The sequence below is a fragment of the Benincasa hispida genome, chromosome 12, assembly GCF_027475165.1.
Source record: "Benincasa hispida cultivar pf3 chromosome 12, pf3_genome.v1.1, whole genome shotgun sequence".
NCBI classification, from domain to species: domain Eukaryota; kingdom Viridiplantae; phylum Streptophyta; class Magnoliopsida; order Cucurbitales; family Cucurbitaceae; genus Benincasa; species Benincasa hispida.
Genome location: NC_143489.1, coordinates 64,943,566 through 64,967,121, shown reverse-complemented (window position 1 = coordinate 64,967,121; position 23,556 = coordinate 64,943,566). Strand labels below are relative to the sequence as shown.

The following is a 23,556-nucleotide window of genomic DNA, read 5'->3' as shown; positions in this document are numbered from 1 at the left end:
TAGTTTGATAACTATTTGATTGTTGGTTTTTGGTTTTGAAAATTAAGCTCACCAGGCTACAAACGTCCATATCACACCTCTAACTTTCTTTGTTTTGTTATCTACTCTTTTGTCAATATTTTCAAAAATCAAAATCAAGTTTTGAAAATTTAGAAAAAACCTATTTTATATTTTTGGATTTTGGTTAATAATTCAATTCTTCTAGTTAAAAAGATGAAAGTTATGGAAAGAAATTGAGACAACAAGCACAAATTTCAAAAAAAAAAAAACAAAAAATCAAATGGTTAAAAAATTAAATTTAGATATAAAGTTTAATACGTCAACACAAAGTTAAGAAATGGATAATTAGTTCATAGGCCCAAATTGTGAATGGAGGAGTAGATGAAAATTTCCCGCCATGTGTAAGAATCATTGCCTTGACAAAAATTCAGACATTCAAAGAAAATTTAACTCCAAAAGCCCAACCATTCAGATTCTTTAATGTATAGAAGAAGGCGGCAGCCATAGAACACGGCTGCTGGGTGTGTCGGCCGACGGCGATAGAGAAGGCCGAGGAAGCGTCGGCGCAGTTACGGAGGGAGAGCGGACGGGAGAAAGGGATAGGGTTGACATTACACTCAGTTCACCGGACCACCATCCCTCGTGACCTCTCCTTTCTCCTCCTCGGACTGGTAATTTCGAAGTTCTAATTTTGTTATTTCTTCGGTTAGTTAATCTCTCGATACTCGCCTCCCTTTTCTTCTCTGTGCTTCATAGTCTATACTGTTCACCCTCTTCCTTGATTTGTTTGATTCAAATTTTGTTTTCTGCATTTCCCCTTTGTTTTCGTAACTGTGATTGATGTGGTGGTTTAGTATGCAGTGGGTTTATGTCACGATTTAAATCTTGTTACTAGCGCTCTTTAAGTTAACTTCTTGTTTCATATCATCCTTCAAGAAGGAAAATCTAGCAATGGGCTTAAATTGTTGAAATTTGAAATCAAATCTGGGGTTAGATTCTATGATGTGCAATGTTATGAGCCTAAAATTGCAACCCAACTGAAGTTAATCCAACTTTTTTGGTTTTGTTAAAACTGTTTTTTTATTTTTATTTTTATTTTTTTAAATAAATAAAATAATTTTGTTTTTTTTTTGCACATATGGAAAACCGAAGATCATGGTATCGTTTTTATACTCTGTTAACAACTGAGGTGAAGCAAACCTCCTCATTAGACATCTGATATTTGCAAATGAAACAATCCTCTGTTTTTCTCTTTATTTTCTTTCTATAGTTAAGGCCTAGTTTCTTAATTTCCTTAAAATCATTCGAACTTTTGAATTATGATCCCTCTTCGCCAGTGGTACAATTGGAACTTCACCTTGGCTTCCCCTCAATGGAAAGCCAAAGGTCAAAGATTCTCAACCTCCAGCTTAGAGAGCATTAGAGCTCCAAATCTGGGAAAGGTCTTTATCTGAATAGTGGTAGGTTGACCTATATTGAAGCCTCTCCAGTTGATCTTCAATCCTTTGAATAACAGCACGTGCAAGCCATGAGTCATGCAAATGAAGTATCGCAGCCATTTCCTATCCTCTGAATAAAACTAGCAATAAGATCTATAGTTGAACATGTATATCTCCAAGCCAATTTATAGGAATCTTTCCGAATAGGTGTAGGCCGCAGAAAACCAGCATCATTATTATAAGAGTGAGCCACAATAATCTTGTGATGATGAGAATTTTGGTTTTTGGGAGGACAAGTGCTGGGGCACCGAACCTTTCTTTTCTATATTTCCTAATGTTTGTGCATCCTGAAACTGAAAGTAAAGACCAATGGCCGATCATTCATACCAATGAAAATTTAGAAGCCAACCTCTCTTTTATGGGATCTCCGAAGCAGAAGATACCTAAGTGATCTTGAAACTCTTTCTTAGGTAAATCTAATAGATATGGTTTGTAATATTACTCTTTAACTCGTACAAGGATAGGTGACTATTCACTGGCTTAGGGACTCTATTGGGACCTTAAAGAGCTTTGTAGTGACCTTCATGCCTGCGACCAAGATCTTTGCTAATGGCTTTGGAAGAACTCTTACCCCAAGAAGGAGAGATAGAAATGAAACTCAAGACCACTTGTTATTCACTTGCCCTGCGACCTCTTTCTTTTGGCAGAACTTGTTTGCTTGCTTTAGTTGGTCCATTGCTTTGCTCAACAACACCAAGAGTCTTCTTCTTGGCATGCTTTTGAAGTTGAGGTTAACAAGGTGTGGCGTTATGTGATAAGAGTTCTTTTATGGACCTTTTGGTTGGAAAGAAACTACAAAATTTTCTTCAAAATGAAGACCGGCGAATTGGCATGCTACGTATTCTATGTTTCGGAGAGGAGATTATATTGCTTCCAACAGTTGTGGATGAAGAAACTGGAGATGCCATTATGTCACACCCCCTCCTGAGCCCGCCTCTTGAGCCTGAGGGGAAGTACGACGGACGGCAGATACCACCCTTTTGTGATACCTACTGCCTATCTGAACCTTTTACTCTCATAAACTTTAAGTCAAGGAAATAAACAACAATTGTTTGACTAAACTCATTTTATTACAAACAGTAAACTTAACTATAGAGTTTACAACAATAACTCTTAAAACCAGAAGTGTGACTGTGGTTGTGGCGGACCTTGACCTTAGCAGCACCCTGGAACTCCTCATCTTTCGCTTCTTGGGAAGAAAAACATGAAAGAAAAGAATGAGCTTCAAGAAGCTCAGTGAGTGGTAAGCAACTTCTAGAGTCTATTTCAACTCATAATATCACAAATACGAGGTTAATACTCAAACTTCAGTCTCGAATGAGTCTGTTCTCAACTCTATCTACACACACGGTAGATAGTTAAACTGATACTAGTCATAAACGTTTACTCTCTTGCGTTCTCTATGTTTCCTTTGTGCATATAGATCCCCGCTTATAGGCTCAGAAACTAGGCCTGCCGGTCCTCTGACCATCTCATACGAGGTTCCTCTCACAGACTCAGGAACTAGACCTATCGGTCCCTTGACCATCCCATGAGGTTCTGCTCCTGGGCTCAGGAACTAGGTCTATTGACCCCCTGACCATCCTGATCACATAATCTCATACTTATTCTAATTACTCATTCACAACATAAGCATATACATATACTCTAAAAGATATACTTTAAGACTTAAAGGGAATACCACTCACCTTGGTCTTTAGGAGCCTTTCTCTCTAAAAGTTCCTTGGTTTCCTCGGGCTCCCTTTTGAACCCTAAATTCCAGATTCAACTACAAGCTTAGATTACTCATAGTTCTAGATCTTATTTCAAGATACTCCCTTCTACAAACATGTTCTAAAATGTCTCAGGAAGCTTACCTTAAAATCTCAGCTTAGAACTCCTTGTGGTTTGGCCGGAATCCTCAAATCATCAAGACTGGCCCAAGCTTACCCGAGAGCTCGACCCTTCTGCCTTTTCCTCACTCTCCAGCCTGATTCCTTGGAGCTTCTTCTCCCGCGGCCTTTATTTGAAAATTAGAATCTCAGAACTGGCTTTGGAATCACTCAAAACGCACGAGAAGTCTGGGAGAACTCCTTGTCCCAAGTTGATGCTACTTCCAGACCTCACTGTCTGATAGCATCTCCTCCTCTTGGAACTACTTGATCAACGCATGGTCTTCCTACCAACACATACCCTTCATGATCAATGCATAGCTTCCTCTGAGTTTACCCTCTAACATTCTTCCTAATGTTTTTCAAGAGGATTTCGGGTTATGAACTGAAGAGACACTCTGTAGTGGTATTTATAGGCTTTAGGAATTGATCCTCATCATCTTTCAAGGTCTCCAACGCATGACACCTCCTTCTTTAGAAACTTTTGGAGTGTCTGCATTATGCTTTGCCATCACCTACTTCCTTGCCATTCACCTACTTCCATGCCACTCACCTACTTGCATGAAGTTTGAGTTGTCTTCCTCATGCATAAGACTTCTTTGCATGAAACTCTATTTGTCCACCTCTTACCTCCTTAACTTCACCTCTTCTCGGTTAGCCACTATCAGCCCATGGCTTTCTCATCAACGCATCACACGTGCTTGCTTGACCGCATACCTTTCTTCACTTGCATGGCTCTCCCTTGGCACATGTGTTCAACTAGGATTATGGCCATTACACTCTTCCAACGCATGCTACTAACCTTTGTCCTATGTGCCCATATGCCCTCGGATGTCCCTAGCACATAGCACATCACCAATGCATACCAACCCTTGGGTCAAATTAGGTCTCACTCAACGCCTCACGATATATCTTACCATTGCCTATCCTCTTGCTAACGCATACCTTATGACTAACGCTAGCATGTCCTTGTTGCTTGCCAATATCCTTGGTCTCTTGCTCAAGACCAACGCAAACTAACCTCGCAAGCCTTCTGTACCACAAGCCCCAACAACGCATAGAAACTTCACCATGCACCCATCATGGCTTGACGCATCGTCCAACTCATCGTGTAGTTCTTGCGCTCATCGCATAGCTCATCGTCTGGTAATCTCTCGCTGTCGCTCACCATCCAGCCCTCTCGCTGTCGCTCATCGTCTAGCGCCTAGCCCATCGCATAACACTTACGCCCCATCGCATAGCTCCATCGTTTAGTGATCTCTCACTGTCGCTTATCACCTAACGATCTTGCTATTGCTCATCGCGTAGCGCTGACCCCATCATCTAACGCATCACGCCCATCGTCTAGCGTGTCTGCTTATCGCGTAGCGCCATCGTCTAGCATTCACGTCTATCGTCTAGTGCTCGCGCCTAACGCATCGTCTAGCGCCCAAGCCCATCGTTTAACGCTAATGCTTATCATGTAGCGCCATCGCCTATTGTGTAGTGCTATTGTATAGCGCATTGTTTAGCGCCGCATGTAGCTACATGATCGTCCGCGCGCGCAACACTCCAATGCCCAATGCCCACGCTCGCGCACACATGATTCTGCCGCATGCATGATAACCTCCAAACTTGGTTGCCGCATGCCTTGCCTTACGCATGGCTTTTCTTCATTCGGTCACACTTGGCTTTCAGGGCTTAATAATCTCTACAAACTTAGCCTCATTAGATGCCTCACACGTTAATGTTTCCTAACACCAAACACGTAGTTTCTTTTTGACTTCATACTTAGCCAAATTTTACTAGTTAAGGCTCAACTCAAAGTTACTCAAAGAAAATCTATACAATACTTAGAATTTCCCTTCTCTTCAACATAGGATTTAACTTATACTGAGTTAATTTCCTTAATTACCTGCTTAAGTAGGGAAATTAAGATCCGAGTTTCATAATTACTTCCCCCTTAAGAAAATTTCGTCCTCGAAATTTACTCGGACTTACTCTGGTTTAAGGTTTCACAACAATCTTCGTTGCAAACTCTTATAACCTTGTTTATCACTACACTTCCGCTGCGCTACTCTGATATTGATTTCCTTAGTTTGTCCAACGATACTTCTCCTAGCTGTCTCTTAGCTAGTCGTCGAATCAAACTATCTACAAATAACTTTTCTATCTCAAACTCTAAATGAGAATAATTAAATTCATTCTTACCTTCCTTGATGGATCTTCAGGTAGCGTTGTGAGTTCCAGCTCAGGTTGCCTGCTAGGTCCTGACACTTCCGCTATTCCTCTTAATCTCACTTTGTCTAATTCCTAGGTTTCTCTTTAAACCCATATTCTACCACACTTCCCTCTAGTTTTACTGAACTCCAACCTTAGGTTTTTCTAAACTCAACCCTCCAGTGTTCAAAAAACTTATGCTTTGATACCAAACTGGTATCGACTAAATCTTCAACCTTCCCAGAAACTTATGTTCTGATACCAAGCTGGTATCAACTCAAACTTACAATAACCCTTACTCTCAACCTTTCCCCAGGTTTTACGTAAACTTTCCTCCCGAGTTTTATCGTCGCACCTCCTTTCGAATTCGGGGATAGAACTCGGGAGGGGGTGTGACAATTATGCCCTAGGTCCCCTAGGAGCTTAAAGTTATGAAGTGCTCTGCTACCTAGAAAATTAATTTCCACATTGACCATACATCTGCGGATATCTGTTCCTATAGAAAGTTGGGTAGCTGTAAGTCAACCAATCCTCAATATAATGGACTATGGAGTATTAGTTGCAGGATACAGTCTGGCACTAACAGAGCATATCAACCCACGGTGAAAGAGAGTGAAATATCAAATAAACTCCTTTTTTTTAAATAAAAAAAATGGAAGAGCTTAGTTTAATATTGTGACATTTTTAGTTGGTGTTATAAATCTGTTGGGAAAATGATTGTGAAACACCACAATTTTTTAATGAATTTGACGAAGATTAGACTCAAATTTTCTTCTTGAATCTTCAGATTTTGCAGCTGTTGCCATCTTTGAAGAATGTCTAAAGAAGAAGGCCTCAGTGCTAACAGAAGGACAACCCGGTCCTCTTCAGCAGCTGTTCTAAGGGATTCTGGTGAAATAAAGAAGAAATGTGATCCACATATTCCAACTTTTAACGATCTTGTTTTTGGAGAAGATACCATTAGTAAGGAAGATCTTCTGTCTAGTTTTCCTGGACGTCATACTCAAATTCTTGAACTCCTTAACCTTTTAGGTCCCCTGAATTCTCCCATGCTTCCCCTCTTTGTCTATGGTGGCACATCAACGGGAAAAACCAGTGTCACTCTACAAATATTTCGTCATCTCAACCGTCCTTTTGTCTACTCAAGCTTTCGTACTTGTTATAGTTTGCGAACTCTATTTGAGTCTATCTTGAATCAGTTATTACTTCATCAAAAAGATGCAGACAATGGATATTTGAGTGCAAAACGCTGTGAAAAACCATCAGATTTTGTAAACTTTCTTCGTGAAGCCTTAGTTAAAGTTGTAAAAACTCTCCAGGGGAATCCAGGAAAGTTAGGCACCAAGAAGTGGACAGGACAAGGGCATGGACATATGATCTACCTGATTTTTGATCACTTGGAACTTGTTAGAGACTGGGACAAGAGTTCAAGCATATTGCCTTTTCTGTTTAATCTCCATGAAGTTTTAAACATGAATGAGGTTGGATTTCTCTTCATCAGTAATACTTCTCCTGACACATACTATTCAAATATGGGTTACTTGGAGCCCATCCCTGTTTATTTCTCTGAGTACACAGAAGATGATCTTCGTAAAATTTTTATGAGGAATCAAATCAATCAAGAGATGTATTCTTCCTTTCTGAGGTAAGAATTCCGTTCTCTCTTAAAGTATGAACATGTTTGCATTGCTTGAGTTTCTCATTAAACATGCTTTTGTATCTCGTGAAACAGTGTTGTATTGGGGCCATTCTATAGAATTACTCGACAAGTGAACGAGCTATCCATAGCATTTTCATCATTGTATAAAACATACTGTGAAGCTTCAGATGATCTGAACAATGTTCCCAACGAGTCCAGCAAGAGGACACGTTTCAGTCATTTTCAGCCACATATTGCCCCTGCTTTGAATCAGATATTTAAAATTTCATCTCTGCCTTCTGAGTTTAATAATTCGAAGGAAGCAAAGAGAAAAGGTGGTAGTAAGAAGTTTGGTGGGTGCGACCCTTCTGAGCACTTGGATTTTCACATGTCTACTTCTGCAAAATATCTTCTTCTTTCAGCCTTTCTTGCTTCAAAAAATCCAGCTACACTTGATGCATCACTGTTTGATTCAACTGGGGGCTCTAGTAGTCGAAAAAGGAAGAAGAGGTAATATTTCAACCATTTTATTCAAATGAGTTTCCTTATGCAACGTGCTATTGAAAAAAAAAAAAAAAAGTTAAGTTATGCAGGATATCCTTTATTTACTGTTACTCTTTGGGTGAGGATTACTTGTGAATTTTCTTGCAATGGAACTAAAATAGTAGCCAGCAAAGACCCCATAATTTCATTTGCATGGACTATAGTTTACTGGAGAGAAATTTGCTGCCTCGAGATGCTTTCCTCCTAAGTATCATTCTAACTGATGGTTTGGCTACCGACTCCAAGGGTCCTGATATAGACACCAATGCATTGGCTTGGGTTGATATTGATTGATACAAAAATTGAAGATAGTTTTTAGAAATCCCAGAAAATGATAATAATTCTAGAAAAATATGTAGGAGGATGTAGTACTAGTAATATAACATTAGGGACAAGCTATTGTTTAATCTAGAGATATTTATTAACAATGAAAGTGGTAAAAAAATTAATAATGAAAGACAATGTTCAGTTCACATGGAAATTGGTAAAGCTAAACTAAGATTTTAGTACACTAATAAAGTTTTAATTAATAAGCCGATTATATGACTCTTTTAATAGCTTGGCCTTAGATGTTTGAATGTATGTATATTCAGTTATGATAGTATCTATGAAAATGTTGAGGTTCTCTTGAAATCTGTATTTCATCATTACTCACTGGTGGACTTTCTTTTTTCTTTTACAAAAGAAGAAGATTATTATCTCTCGTCGGAGAGGTTTTATTCGGATGCTTAACAGGAACTTCTTCAAGCTTCTGGCTCTTGAGCTTTTTGTTGAATGCTTCTAGTTCATATGAAATAGCCATTTTTTTCAGTTTAATATCAGTTTAATAGCTTAGGTCATTTGTTACAATGCTTTAGGCCATCTGAAAAATCAATCGAGCAGAAGGAAATCTCAGAACAGGAGTTGCTCATGAAAGGACCTGGAACTTTTCCATTGGAGAGATTGCTTGCAATATTTCAGTGCATTACGTCTGTGGCAGATATCTCACTTGAAGATGAGCAAGGAAATGTTGCAATGGAAAGTCAAAATGAGGATAGCGAACTCATGTCTGATGTTCTCCTGCAACTTTCCAGCCTCTGCAATGCAAATTTTGTGGTCAAAGGAGGAAGTTGCCCACTAGAAGGTTCAACTCGATATCGCTCTACAGTGTCTGAAGATATGGCTTTGAAGGTAATATTTTTTTTGATAATGCCTTCTGCCTTTTGTTCAGTAATATAAACAGGTTTCTCATTATTATTATTGGAAGAAAAAAACTGATTGTGCCAATATTTTCTGTTCTATAACCATGCAAAACCTCTTTGGTTTTGAGTATTATTTGCTTATATCTGATTGCTGTACAACCTGTTCATCAGGTGGCAAGGAGTATTAAGTTCCCCCTGTCCAACTACATGTACAGAAGATAAAATGGGACAAAGAAATGTGTTCGTAACATGTCAGAAGAATCCAGATTCTCCGGTGCCAAGAGGTATGGTTGCCTTGCATTATTATATATGTCATTCTTTGAAGATTTTCCACGAAAGCATGATTTCCAGGCACCCGAAAGTTGTTTTGGAAGGAATAGGGTTTATTTATTATTATTATTATTCAAGAAAAGACCAAACTACTGGCAATTGATAAAAATACAAAACTGCAGAATTTACAAATAAGAAATCTAACTAAAATTAGGAAAGGATATTGACTAAACCAAGCTGGATTGTATATAGAATATAAGCCAAGCTTGAAGTTGAATTCTTCAAAACTTGTCTTTAGTGATGCTTTAGTGAGAATGTCAATATTTGATGGCGAGATGTGGTTGAGTCCACATGCTTGTTGAATGATTTATCTCAATATGCTTTTTTTATGATTGAGATTTTTTGCTACATGCCAATTGCTATTTAACTATCACAAAATAATTTTGATTGTTTTTTTTTTCCTTGATGTTTGCAAGTGTTTTAGTGTTTTTGGACCTACTTGCACGTACCTCGACTAACCTTGTTGGATAACCTGTTTGATCCTACAATTTTTGGGTGCCAAAGAAACTCGTGGGATATTCGACAATTTTGATTTGTGCCAAAGAAACTCGTTGGAGTCCCTTCGCGTTGTAGGATTCTCCTTTTTTGTGGACTTGGTTTTTTTGTATGCTCGTGTATTCTTTCATTTTTTTTCCTCAATGAAAATAGTACTTCTTATAAAAGGAATTGTTTTGATTGAATTTTGAATCTCAATATCTAATTCCTTCAAAAGTTCTAAATCTGCATTGAAGGAATAATATAACATGCAACTGAAGACTTCAGAATCAATAAGCACTTAAACTACATTTAATTTGAGTTTTAAACATGTTGTTCATATGACAATCATAAGAGGGTTTGAAACACATATTATCTTTGAAGATCTCTTCTACGAATTCAGCAGAATTTCACCAAGATTGAGCTTGAATCTTCAAGAAGACCACCACCAAGATCTTCTCCACCATGCTTAAGAAGGAATGTGTGGTGGAAACACTCAAATCAAGCTGAATTGAGGATGAACTAGTGAGGGTTGGGTAGGGTTTTCAATTTTTTTTTTTTCACTTCAGTAAGTAAACTCAGAATTATCCATAATCTTTCTGCATGGCGCTTCTATATATAGATAGAGATCATGCAAACCAATAGGGCTGCATGGATGGCACCATCTACTTGGTGATTATTGCAAAATTCAATTGGATTTTGGTAAAAAACCATTAAAATGAAGTTAGTGGATTTTTTCCAAAAATTGGAAAAATCCACCAACATGATCATTTCATTTTACTTTTAAATTAGTTTTATATAATCAATTAAAAAATAATTAATTTAAATAAAACTAATTTTAATTTCTAATTTTTAATTAAAAGAATATTAATTTAATATCTTAATATCAAATTAATAAAACACCAATTTCATCAATATAAATCAATTTAATATTTAAATTATAATTTAAATATTAAATGGTTTTCTAATTTCATTTAATTTCAATTAAATTAAACGTTTTTAATTGTATTATATACAATCAATTGAAAAACCCTAAAATTGAATTTGAACATTTCAAATTCATAACCCTAATTTCATACATCAATACTCAATTTGGTATTCCAATTCAAGAGCTAGTAGAGGGACCTAATGGATCTACAGATCATGAGCTCCGATGATTTGTAATTAATTCGTTAAACTCTTTAATCGAATTAATTATTATTCATTAACTATCAATGCACATCACTATAGCTCGATAGTTGCATTCTCCTCACTATAGATATATTTTTGTCCATGTAAACCATAATCAATAAGTCGATTCTTCACAGGTCGTTCGTAATTACAGTTGGGTCAAAATTACCATTTTACTCCTGTAAAAACATCTTGTTCCTTAAGTTCCCATTGACCCTCTAATGACAATTGATTCATAATACTACTTATGGATCATGTCCTTCTCTATTATGAGAAGACGGGGTCCCGATTGTTCAAGACCTGGAATCAGCATTTAAGAGAACAACCTATCTGCTAACCTTAAAACGGGTAGGAGTGAATTCCATCTTGCAGGGCTATGTCCCCAGCTATCTATCTGGTCTTATCCCTAAAATGGAAGGCTTATTGAGCAGTGCTGTTGGACTACTCTCATCCATGCAGATTAAAGGATAATCCCGAATAAATAGGAGTTCATAGCTAGCTCAGGATTAAGATCGAGTTATCTTAGGTTATTTTAGTATGAAATAGTCAGTTTTAACAGTAAACGGTCGTTATAAAGAAAAATAATTATTTTATGGTCTAGTCTTTATGCAAACTCATTGCATAAGATGCCCCCACTCACATGTTTCTACATGAATGGTTTGTGGATCACATCATTTGTATTACCTATACAAAATGGGCCACATTCAATAGTGTTACCAAGATGAGATACCTAATTTCATCCATATACTTATAGACTATTTAGGCTATATACTATTAACTTGATCCTGTTTATGTCACCACATAAAATTAAAGTATTCATATTGATGAAAAAGACAGAGTAGAGATAGAAAATAGAACACACAAAGTTTACGTGGAAAACATTAATCAGGGAGAAAAAACTACGGGATAAAGAATTCTTATTAGAAGACTGATACAAAGAATACACAGTGACTACTTGCTTAAATAGAAAAAAAAGGGAAATCCTAGGGTACAAGTAAAAAGACAGAAATGCGCCTAGAGTAAAAACCTTAATTTCAACACTCCCCTTCAAGTTGGGGCATATATGTCAATAAGACCTAATTTGCTCACACAAGAGTCAAACAACTGTCTGGGTAGTCCCTTTGTTAGGACATGCAATCTATTGGCTGGAGGACACATAAGGGACACAATGTTGCCAGTGTCAAGTCTTTCCTTGATGAAATGCCGATCAATCTCCACATGCTTTGTTCTGTCATGCTGAAATGGGTTATTTGCTATGCTTATTGCGGCTTTGTTATCACAATAAAGTTTCATTGGATTAGTGTGACCTTGGTCAAGGTCTCTTAGAACTTTTTCAAGTTAAATTTCTTCACAGATCCCCAGACTCATGGCTCTGTACTCAGCTTCGGCACTATTTCTGGCAACAACCCCTTGTTTTTACTCCTCCATGTGACAAAGTTACCCCACACGAAGGTACAATATCCTGATGTCGACTTTCTATCTACCACAAAACCTGTCCAATCTGCATCTGTGTATACCTCGATGCATCGTCTGTCAGTTTTTTTGAACATCAAGCCTCTCCTTGGAGAAGTTTTTAGATACCTCAGGATGCGCTCCACTGCCCTCATATGTTCTTCGTTCGAAGACTGCATAAACTGACTCACCATACTCACTGCATATGAAATGTCTAGTCTAGTGTGAGAGAGGTATATTAACTTTCCAACAAGCCGCTGATATCTCTCTTTATTAACTGGAACACCTTCACTCAGATTACTTAATTTCGCATTCACTTCTATAGAGGTATCAGCTGGTTTGCAGCCTGCCATGCCTGTCTCCTTAAGCAAGTCCAAAGTATATTTCTGTTGGGAAACTGAAATTCCTTCTCTTGATCGAGCTACCTCCATTCCAAGGAAGTACCTTAGTTTTCCAAGGTCCTTGATTTCAAATTCCTCAGCCATTTTCGTCTTTAATTGGTCAATCTCTGAAGCATCATCACCTGAAATGACAATATCATCAACATATACAATCAAAACTGCAATCTTCCCGGATACTGACCTCTTAATGAAGAGAGTGTGATCTGAATGTCCCTGACTATACCCTTGTGACTTTACAAAAGTAGTGAATCTGCCAAACCAGACTCTCGGAGACTGTTTTAACCCATACAAGGACTTCTTTAGTTTGCATACTCAGTGGTTAAACTGTTTCTTGAATCCTGGGGGAGGATTCATGTAGACTTCTTCCTCCAACAATCCATTGAGAAAGACATTCTTCACATCAAACTGGTGAAGAGGCTAGTCTTTGTTAACTGCAACTGAAAGCAGAACCCGTACTGTATTCAGCTTTGCTATTGGTGAAAAAGTCTCGGAATAATCAATCCTGAAGGTTTGAGTAAAACCTCTGGCAACCATTTTGGCCTTGTATCTATCAACTGTTCCATCGGGCCTATACTTTACTGTGAACACCCATTTACATCCGACTCTGCCGTGTGTATTTTGTACATGATCTGGTACCTTTTCTGCGGGCAATCAGAAGGTCAAGAGATGCATCTCGGTCTTTATTCTCTTCGGACTTTATACTGCACTCAACCTCCTGCTCATACGTCTCATGCTCTGTCATTTCTTTTCCACTCTCAACGACGTTTTCAGCTGGAATAGGTGACATTTCTTTTCCAGGTTCAACAATATTCTCTGCTGGAACAAGTGTCTCATAATCATCATTTCCTGCCTCGGTCACATTGTTTCTGGTGCAATCATACTTGCTGTCATTGTCTTCCCTATCTTTACTCTCATCATTTTCAACACAAGCATCGGTTTTATCACATTTATTACCATCATCAGGGATAGGAGTATTAATACTTGGAACCGATCCCCGTTCTGACTCATGGATTGAAACCGGAGAAGTAACAGGCGTTGCCATTTCCTTTATGAGATTCCTCCTATAGTATGTGATCCATGGGACTTGTTTGGTAGGTAGAATGGATTCATTGGTACTTATGTCAAGGATGGGTTCGGGCAAGACGGATAGACTCGGACTCCAATTGGTTTCTTCACTAGTATTCTCCTCTTGAAGAGAACCATTGGGAAAGAATGGATGATCTCCAAAGAATGTCACATCCATTGAGACAGTATTTTCTGGAAGAGGGATGATAACACTTGTACCCATGTTGATGAAGTGGATACCCCACAAAAACACATTTTTGAGCTCGAGGAGTAAACTTGGTTCGGTTAGGACCATGAGTATGGACAAACACAACACATCCAAATACTTGGAGGGGCACATCAGAAATAAATCGGTTATTAGGATAGGACTCTTTGAAGTAATCTAAGGGGGTTTGGAATTTTAGAGCCCAGGACGACATTCGATTTATTAGATGGGCTGCTGTCAGAATAGCATCCCCCCACAAATAGGAAGGAAGGGAAGTTGATAACATAAGAGACCGAGCAACTTCGATTAGGTGACGGTTTTTCCGTTCGGCCACTCCATTTTGTTGAGGAGTGTACGCACAGGAACTTTGATGGACTATTCCTTTTGAGATTAAGAACTCCCTAAAGGAATTATTAAAGTATTGTCGACCATTATCATTACGGAGAATAGCGATTTTGGCATTGAACTGGGTTTTTATAGAATAGTAGAATTGTTGAAAGACTGATGTAACTTCGGATTTGTCTATCAGAAGGAAAACCCAGGTTAGCCTAGTATAGTCGTCAATGAAGGTTACAAACCATCGCTTTCCAGTGATGGTAGTAACAGGTGACGGACCCCAAACATCGTTATGGAAGAGGGTGAATGGTTTAGAAGACTTATAAGGTTGAGATTTAAAAGATACATGGGGCTGTTTGGCTTGGACACACACATCGCAATTTAACTTAGAGATATTAACATTATGAAAAAGATGAAGAAACAAATAATTCATATCATGGAAATTAGGGTGCCCAAGGCGATAGTCAGTTTCAGAAACAAAAAATTGAGATGAAAGCAAACTAGTCCTATCATATATCCTAGATGAGGCTTCTTTAGTGAGAAAATAGAGCCCCCGTCATGTCGGGCAGTGCCAATCGTCATCCCTGAGTTCAGATCTTGAAAAACAACGACATTAGATGAGAAGATAACACGACATTTCAAATCCCTTGTAATTTTACTAACAGATAAAAGGTTATAAGAGACTTTTGGCACATGCAACACATCTTGGAGAACTAAGCACTTAAAGGGCGACAACCGTTCTTTTCTAGCAACCGAGGCAAAAGACCCATCAGCAATCCTAATCCTCTCATTCCCAACACTTGGTTGATAAGAAAGAAACTGGTCGGAGGAACCAGTCAAGTGGTATGTTACCTCTGAATCTAAAATCCATGGTTTACTACCAATTATATTAACAAAGCCAAAGGAGTGAAAAGTACCTGATTGGGCGATTGCACTTACTCCTACTGTACCAGAAGTGCTCTGACTGTTTTCCTAATTCTGAGACTGTGTCTCCAGTTACTGATTCACCTACCAGTGCCCAGCTTGAATGTGGTTTTTTACCATTCGGCAGACGGCCATGCAACTTTCAGCACTGATCTTTCATGTGCCAGGGTTTCTTGCAATGTTCACACACTGGAGGTGGCTTACTGTTCTGTTTATCATGGGCAGGGTCTGAAGTTTTGAAAGCAGCGGAATCTGTCGGAGTCACAAGTGTATTATTCATTGTCCTAGACCTGTCTTCCTCAAGGCATACTTTAGAACAGACTTCCATTAAGGATGGTATTGGACGGGTTTTCAATATACGACTTCATATTGCATCAAACTTAGAATTTAGTCCGGCAAGAAAGTCATACACACAGTCGGTTTCCTCAGACTAATAATGCAAAACTCCTCTACACAAACAGTTCCAAATCATCTCACGACACAAATCCATCTCTTGCCAAAGGAGTGACAGTTTATTGAAGTATGTTGTAACATCCGTTGCCCCTTGCTTACACTCATGAACTTGCTTACGTAAGGTATATAACCGAGAAGTGTTCTGTCTTTTGGAGTAAAGTTTTTAGACTGCCTCCCAAATAGCTCGAGTCGTGGCGCATATAATAAGGGCTTTCCAACCCGAGGTTCCATACTTCTACCAGAATAGATCTCAGCAAAGAGTCTTCCCCCTTCCAAATTCGTTCTTGGGGGTCGCTTGGCCTTGGTTTTGGTATTTCACCCATCAGATACCCAAATTTGTGACGACCCTCAAGGGCCATTTTAATGGATTGGGACCAAGAGAAATAATTATCACCATTCAATTTTTCTCCTACAATAAAGCTAGAAGAGTTGCCTATAGCTCCAGAGAATAAATTTGAAGAGTATGTGGGGAAAGAAGTTATCGAATTTCCAGGGTAAATCGGTTGATTCTGGTTTAGATCTGGTTGGACATTGGATATCGATCCCAGGGCTTCCTCGATGGCAGCTGTTTGCTGTTGGAACATCTCATTCTACTCCTTAATCTGTAGTTGCAGCTGAGTAAACTGATCTTGGATTATACTCCCTTGGTCCCGACGATGGGACGATGATTCTCCCCCTCTAAACCCACCAATGATCGGTGATGACTGTCCCAAACTATTACTCGCATTCGGCTGGAACATAGGATCCCGATTGGTGAAGTGACAGCCACTGATTTGATCCATTCCCGGCTGATTCGGCTGATGAAACACACTGCGGCTCGGACCAGCTCCAGCGGCGTCGATCATGGCACCCTTGTTCGACAGCGGCTGAGAAGACCCAGACGGGTTCGCGCCGACTTGTGGGCTCGACTGGGAAGAAAAGTCGGGTTGATCCGCACGGGAGGAAGAAAAGTTGGGCTGACCAGCGGCTGAGGAGGAACTGCACCGATCGGAAGCTGCGACTTGATCGTCTGCGGCGCAACTTGGAAATTTTCGAACGGAGGTTGCGAACCCTGGAAAATATCGACCGCAGCTGTTGACTTCAACATCTGCGGCTGGACCTGATTGTCGATCATTTGGGGAGATTTAGAAGAGATTTGTTGCAAATTTACCGCTGGTCGGGTCTGATCGGCTGGTTGGATCTGGTCAGCTGGTCATCACGCTGAAGATGGGAAAGAACAGATTGGAAATATCTGTCAATAGCGTTTTAGATAACAATGGTTATATCTGTACTATTGGTTTGGGATTCTCCTATTGGGTTTTCCTCAATGTGGCCAGGGTTTCGTCTCCATGCTCTGATACCATGATGAAAAAGACAGAGTAGAGATAGAAAATAGCACACAAAGTTTATGTGGAAAACTCTAATCGGGGAGAAAAAACCATAGGATAAAGAATTCTTATTAGAAGACTGATACAAAGAATACACAGTGATCACTTGCTTAAATAGAAAAAAAAAGGAAACCTTAGGGTACAAGTAAAAAGATAGAAATGCTCCTAGAGTAAAAACCCTAATTTCAGCACATACTATAGCCATGGATATGTTTATTGGATTTTTATAATTGAATGCAATATCAACAACTTTATTGAATAAAATACTCAATAATATTTTATTGACAAATAGAATGTTTAACACGAAAATTACGAATTGCGAGTTCTAGGACATTCCCAACATGCATCCCTTCGCAAATGAACTACCATTTACCATTATAAATAATAAAGGGCTTAGTTTCAAACCATTGTGGACATCTACTAAGGATTTAAAATCCTACAAATTTTCTCAATAACCAAATATGGTAGAGTCAGTTGTTTTATGAAATTAGTCGAAGACTCGAAGTGCGCACAAGCTGGCTTAGCCACTCTGTGATATTAAAAAAAAAAAAAAAAATAGAAGTCCCCAAAGTAAGTGTTTGATATTCAACTTCTGCATTGATCCCTGCTTGCCTTTTGTTTCTCCAAGTAAGCAAGTTATCTTAAATATTGGAGCAATAGCCAATTGTAGATCTCTGACCTCCATCCCAACAAGCATCAAAATAGAGCTCTATCAGTTTTTTTTAATGATTTTTTGTACAACAATCCAATGAGTGTGGTTAAGTATTTCAAATTTTGTTCACATCCCCAAGATTCTACTCATTTGGACTAGTTATAAACGGGCTAACAATGTGAACAAAATATGCAATGTTTGGTCTAGTCTGTAAGATATAAATTGTCATTCTTACAAGTCTTTGATTCATGCCCTAATTAACTGGACTAACTTATTCACTTCGGTGTTGTACTGGATTCGGATCCTCAAGTGTTTCAGTAGGCCTAGACCAAGATTTCTTGTCTCTGGGATGTACTTCCCCTAAAAAAAAAATTAAAATACTGTCCTTGAGTCTTCCCACTTCCATTCCAAAAAGTATTCTTTTTACATTGAGTATCTCTCTTAAATCATCCTCTGTTATGATGATCATCTGCCTATACCGTGAAGATCGGACGGTTTTTTTTTTAATAAATTGAAATTATTTTTTTATTTTAATAACTTTAGTTGATCCTTTGGTAAACCTGTCAAACTAGACATGAGGAGATTATTTTAATATACAAAGACTTTCTCAACTTGCATAGTCTTAATAAAAGAAAATTTTCAATATTGAGGAAAATTTTGGTTTTGAACTTGATCTTGCAACATTTTGCATGTCCATATAACCAAATTTCCACCTAGGAAAGTACAATAGCTCGAAGTTGATTTTCTATCATCTATTAAACCTGCATAATCCACACATGTCTAAACTTCTAAATTGAGGTTCTTGCCTTTCTTAAATGACAATTCTCTGCCAATGGAGTTCTTTAAATCATGAGGTATCTGGTCCACTGCTTTAAGATGAACTTCCTTTCGGTTATGCATAGATTGACTTACCGCTCCCACAACATAAGCAATATTTGGTCTTGTATATGTGAGGTACATCTGATTGCTAACTAACCTTTCATAAGTTTCCTTATTTACTAGAGGACTCTCTTCGACAACACATAATCTATGATTTTGAACGATTGATATTCCCATTGGTTTGCTACCGAGCTTTCCTGTTTTAGAAAGTAAGTCAATTACGTATTTATGTTGTGATGAGAATATGCCTTGTTTAGAATAGGCTAATTTGATTCCAAGGAAATATTTCAATTTTCCAAGTTCTTTCACTTCACATTCGTTAAGCAAACATTGTCTTAGCTGAGCTCTTTCATTGTTATTGTTTCTTATGACAATAATATCATCATATCTTTATAAGAGGTTGCTTTTGGTAGTGTTGGAGTTGCCCTCTTTTGATTACTTCTCCTTGCGTTCCCTGTCAACCCTTTACTGCCGATAGGCGGTTGAGGTTGTGAGTCTCCTTTACATTATTTCTTAGCAGACGGCTTGTCACGGGAGTAAGGATCCTAGGCTTTTGGTTTCAAAACCTTATGAGGGCTTTTCCTGCTTCTCTTTCTTCGACATCCTTTCTACCGCTTTGCCCTCCAAGGTGCCTCTCTTTGGAAGGTTCAAATTTTGAAGGTGAAATCCTTTATCGGGCAAGTTTTGCATTGGAGCATAAACACGATGGACCGTCCAAAGGCTTCTTCTATTTTGCTGAGGCCGCTTCTTTTTATATATGTATATGTATATATACCATAAACAACTTTCATGGTTATAATCTATGAAGCACAGACACAGATACGGCTATACGATACGGATACGATCGAATACGACGATTCGCCAATTTCTAAAAAACTAAGATACGGATACGTCTAAGGATGCATCATTTTTTTATATATATTTTTAATATATATATTTCTAAAAAACGAGGATACTGATACGTTGAAAATACATTTTTTCTTTAAAAAATACCTAGGATATAGATAAATTTAGCATACAAGTTAATAACAATAGCACAAAATAGAATACAAACACTGAAATACAGTACAAAAAAAGCAACATCTAAGATGTTGAAGTACAATAGTTAATAAAATGCAACAGAAAAGTGACTCATATTGCAAAAAAAAGAAAGAAGAAGAATATTAGAGAGAGAAGTATGAAGATAAACAAAGAACTTATTGTTGAAGATATTCAAATGCTTTCTATTTTGGTGGACTTTGTGGGGACTCAAATGTGAAGATGGAGATTAGATGATTCTAGTCTAGGGTTTGGTCCGTTATTTATTTATTTTTTCTTTTAGTTTCGGACTCGAGTAGTGAGCTTTTTAAATAAGTTGCCTAATTTTAGATTGGGAAAGATTAGATGAGTTACTTGTCTTTTTTCTAAAAAAAAAAAGTACGCATAGAAATAGATACGTCAAATCGCGTGTCAGATACGTATCTTGGAAGTATTTGGAAGTATCGGTATCCGATACGTGTCTGATACTGATTCTTTGCCTCATATGAAGTATCTGTGCTTTATAGGTTATAATGAAAACAAATGAGTTCCCGAGAAAAACTCCCAAAAGGAGCCAAAAAGGGGAAAAAAAAAATACAAAACCACTTGCATGCCAAAAGAGCTTCATTACGTAACCTCAACTTCCCAATGCCTAAACCCCCAAATTCCACAAGCTTTCCTCCCATTTGAATGTCAAGAGGTTGAATATTGTGTCCTTTTATTTTTAGCTTATAAATCAGGATCGATTTCTTTATCAACTTCGGGTGTCCAAGAATGCATTCTTCCTTGGTGTTCTCAAAGAAGGTTATATGCAGGTTCTCGAGATTCTGTTGGCTAGGGTTTCAAAGATCTTGTTGATGTAGTCGAAAACATGACTGTGTGCCTGGACTAGGATTTTAGTATTATTTTCGCAAGTGAAGAATGGTGGCTAGGGTTTCTGATGACAAGGGTCTTGGCTTTGGTACCATGTAGGGAGGAATAATTCTCTTATTCAACAAAGGACCAAATTACACGCAAATGTAATGCAAGAAAATTTGCTAAGTAGGAATTTAACTATATTTAGGAAATGATATTGACTAATAACTAAAAGATAATTCTTAGTCTAAATGAAGCCAATATTCTTTTTAATAATACAAATTTACAAGAGCCACTGACGATTGAATGTCATGGTGACATTTTAGTCCATGGACTAGTCAACTTTTAGTAAACGATGGAAAGAAAAAGAAAATTGAGCCAAGTAGGATATTCCATCCTTGTGCGGTCTCTAAATTTAGCTTGCTTGTCAATTTTTACAGTTGTGCTATTGATGATGTGTAATTTAATTTGTACCTAAGCACACTATGGTTTGTTGTGTTGCTTACGTGTTCTCTAATACATTATTAATGAAATGGAATCTTCCCATCGTTCACCTTGCTTTACAAATTGTTCATTAAATGTTACCTAGTGTATTGTTGATGGAACTTTAATGTCTAATACTGAATGCTCCTCCAATATCAGTGCTTCTTTATCATCCATAAGTCTGCTTCTCCATTCCTTTGAACATGGGTACTATTTCTTCTTTCACAGCATGTTGCGTCAATGACTTACCGGTTGAACTCGATAGCACAGCAGTGGCTCAATGATGAACTCGAGAGAAGAAATGGACTGGATCTAATACACGTACAAAAGAAGAAAAATACAGTACTTTTCAGAAACTTCCTTTTTTTTTAAAAAAAAAATAGAAATGTAAAATGAAATATATCTATCATGCCTGGAAGTGTGGGGGGGGGGGTTGTGGTGGGGGGAGGAATGAAGTCATGTTCTTTTTAAAAGCTTTAGATCATGATGAAATGACGTGCGTTGAAAACTTGAAATTCATCTAGAAACAACTTTCCATGGCAGGAAAATTATTGATGATGGTTAGTTCCCACTTCCCAGCTATTGCTGTATGGCTTCAAAAACAGAGATAAGAAAAAGGAAAACTGTGGATTATTTTAGCAGTGTCTTAGGTCACCTATTCTATTCCTTTGGCTCTCAAAACCGTCGGCAGTAGTTGAGAATATATTAAAAGAGGAATGGGAAGAGAGATGAGACTTTCACCTACCTTTTCAAGGAAGTAGATATGTACTTTAATTATCAGCTGTTAAAAAATGCTGCCCCCTTTTTGGCTCCATCTTCCAAAAATTAGAAGCTACTTTCCCTGAAAATCTATTGTTAACTTTTTTTTTTCTTCCTCTCTTTTCTTTTTGACAAAATATAGTGTTTCATTTAATGCATTGCTTTCTTTACCCATCTTGCATTGAAATATTTTTGTGAACTGCTTTGTTTTGTTGCTACTGAGCTATATGAAATGCTATTAATGACATTGATGTTGATACCCAAGTTATTTCTTCTCTGATTAGTAGGGGAAAAAAATGAGGTTCCATCAAGGGAGAGCCCTACTTATATTGTGTATGGGAAGAAATAATGGTTTTAATTATTTTGTTCATAATTTTAAAGTGTATTTAATATTGTATTGTGGGTAGTAAAATATCAAATTTGTTTTACTGATGTGTGTAGGTATTTTCAGTTCTGTCAAACTCTTGCTAGCTTGTTTGCTTTTAAGGTCTTTCACATTTAAAAAGGATTATTTGGAAAATATTTGTATATCCCTTTCAAAGTTAAAAGATTTGAATTGCTACACCACTTTTGTTTATGAGATAAAAAAAAAAAAAAAAAAAAAAAGAAAATGAAGATTGCTAGATTTTATTATTTTTATTAAAAGAAACACATAGCTTTAGTTGACCATTGATGATAACATTTTATTTACTTTGGTATTCAATGTCTAGTATAATATTATTTTCTTGGGTAGTTGTAACTAGTAGAATATTGTTAGTATTGGGTTAATAGCCAGCATAATTTTATCTCAATAATTTGCTTTCTATTAAGAAACAAGTGTTTGGATCAAATAAAGATAGATATAACTAACCACAAAAGTTTATCATGACTCATTCACTTATGTGTATCGTTCAATTCTCGAATATGAGTCTTTTTTTAACTCAAAATTTTCATATAAAAATCGACTTTTAGTTCTTTGTTTCCTTATATGAGATATCAAATTGATGAAATAACATATAAATTAATTGTAAGAATTAAATTCTCAACTAAAGCTCTACAAAATGTAGAAACTATTTTAAATTATAAGTTTTTTAACTCAATTGAAAATGTAACAAATATAGACTAAAGAAGCGACACAATAAACAATAATCCATGTTGGTTGAGATTTTGATTTTGGTTGCATCTCTTCAACAGATGTGCTTGATATGGCTTTTGTCGTTTAGTGTGTTGTTGTTCGAGAGATGCAACTCAATATTTGTAGTATTTTTTTTAAGAAGTAACTTGATAAGACGAAAAATGACATTTTTGTACCTATTTTTTTTTAATGTCTTTAATTTTGAGCATTTAATCTGTAATTTTAGTGACTTATTAGAGATGCCAAAATTGTATAATGAATCTTGTTATTTGGTTTAATAGTAACCATTGCATTATCACACGTGTATCATGTGACTTTTTTCTTGTAACATCACTTGTATGAACAAATTATTGAAAAGTATATCTAGTGCTTCGACAAGCCTAGCTTAGGATACCCCTAGCTTGAACATTAGTGTGGCACATTCATAATCCAACCTATGGATAATATGGTAGCTATTTATTTATCATAGACAGCCTTCTAGTTTTAACCTTTACTTGGCTTTGACCTTAAAGTTGTGAAATGGAAATTTATCCAACACACCTTTAAGTCATCTCATCTTAGCTAGTGAACTCTCATAAAAATTTAATATTCTTTATCTTGATTCTTCTATTTCAAAAGTCAAACTCTTTCCTACTATCTTTATTCTTGTTCTTTTTTATATACTGATTTCAACCATCTAATTTCATGT

General features: G+C 37.2%; 1 protein-coding gene across 2 annotated transcripts; it reads left to right on the top strand.

Annotated features, from left to right (window-relative positions):
* The first annotated feature begins 371 nt into the window (after positions 1-371).
* ORC5 (origin recognition complex protein 5) lies at positions 372-22,018 on the top strand. 2 transcript variants are annotated; one of them, XM_039050757.2, is made up of 7 exons: positions 372-671; positions 6,357-7,214; positions 7,302-7,718; positions 8,609-8,921; positions 9,104-9,216; positions 21,224-21,337; positions 21,539-22,018. In XM_039050757.2, exons 2-5 carry the CDS (start codon positions 6,385-6,387, stop codon positions 9,152-9,154), a joined length of 1,611 nt encoding a protein of 536 aa, XP_038906685.1. In that variant the 5' UTR covers positions 372-671; positions 6,357-6,384; the 3' UTR covers positions 9,155-9,216; positions 21,224-21,337; positions 21,539-22,018. The 2 variants fall into 2 exon arrangements, with proteins under 2 accessions (XP_038906685.1, XP_038906684.1); XM_039050756.2 differs by having other exon boundaries at positions 21,224-22,018.
* Positions 22,019-23,556: the final 1,538 nt, after the last annotated feature.

Coding starts and splice junctions, on each gene's coding strand:
- ORC5 (XM_039050757.2), top strand. CDS start 6,385: ATGTCTAAAGAAGAAGGCCTCAGTGCTAACAGAAGGACAACCCGGTCC. Junction 7,215..7,301: donor ATGTATTCTTCCTTTCTGAG/GTAAGAATTCCG, acceptor CTCGTGAAACAG/TGTTGTATTGGGGCCATTCT. Junction 8,922..9,103: donor CTGAAGATATGGCTTTGAAG/GTAATATTTTTT, acceptor CCTGTTCATCAG/GTGGCAAGGAGTATTAAGTT.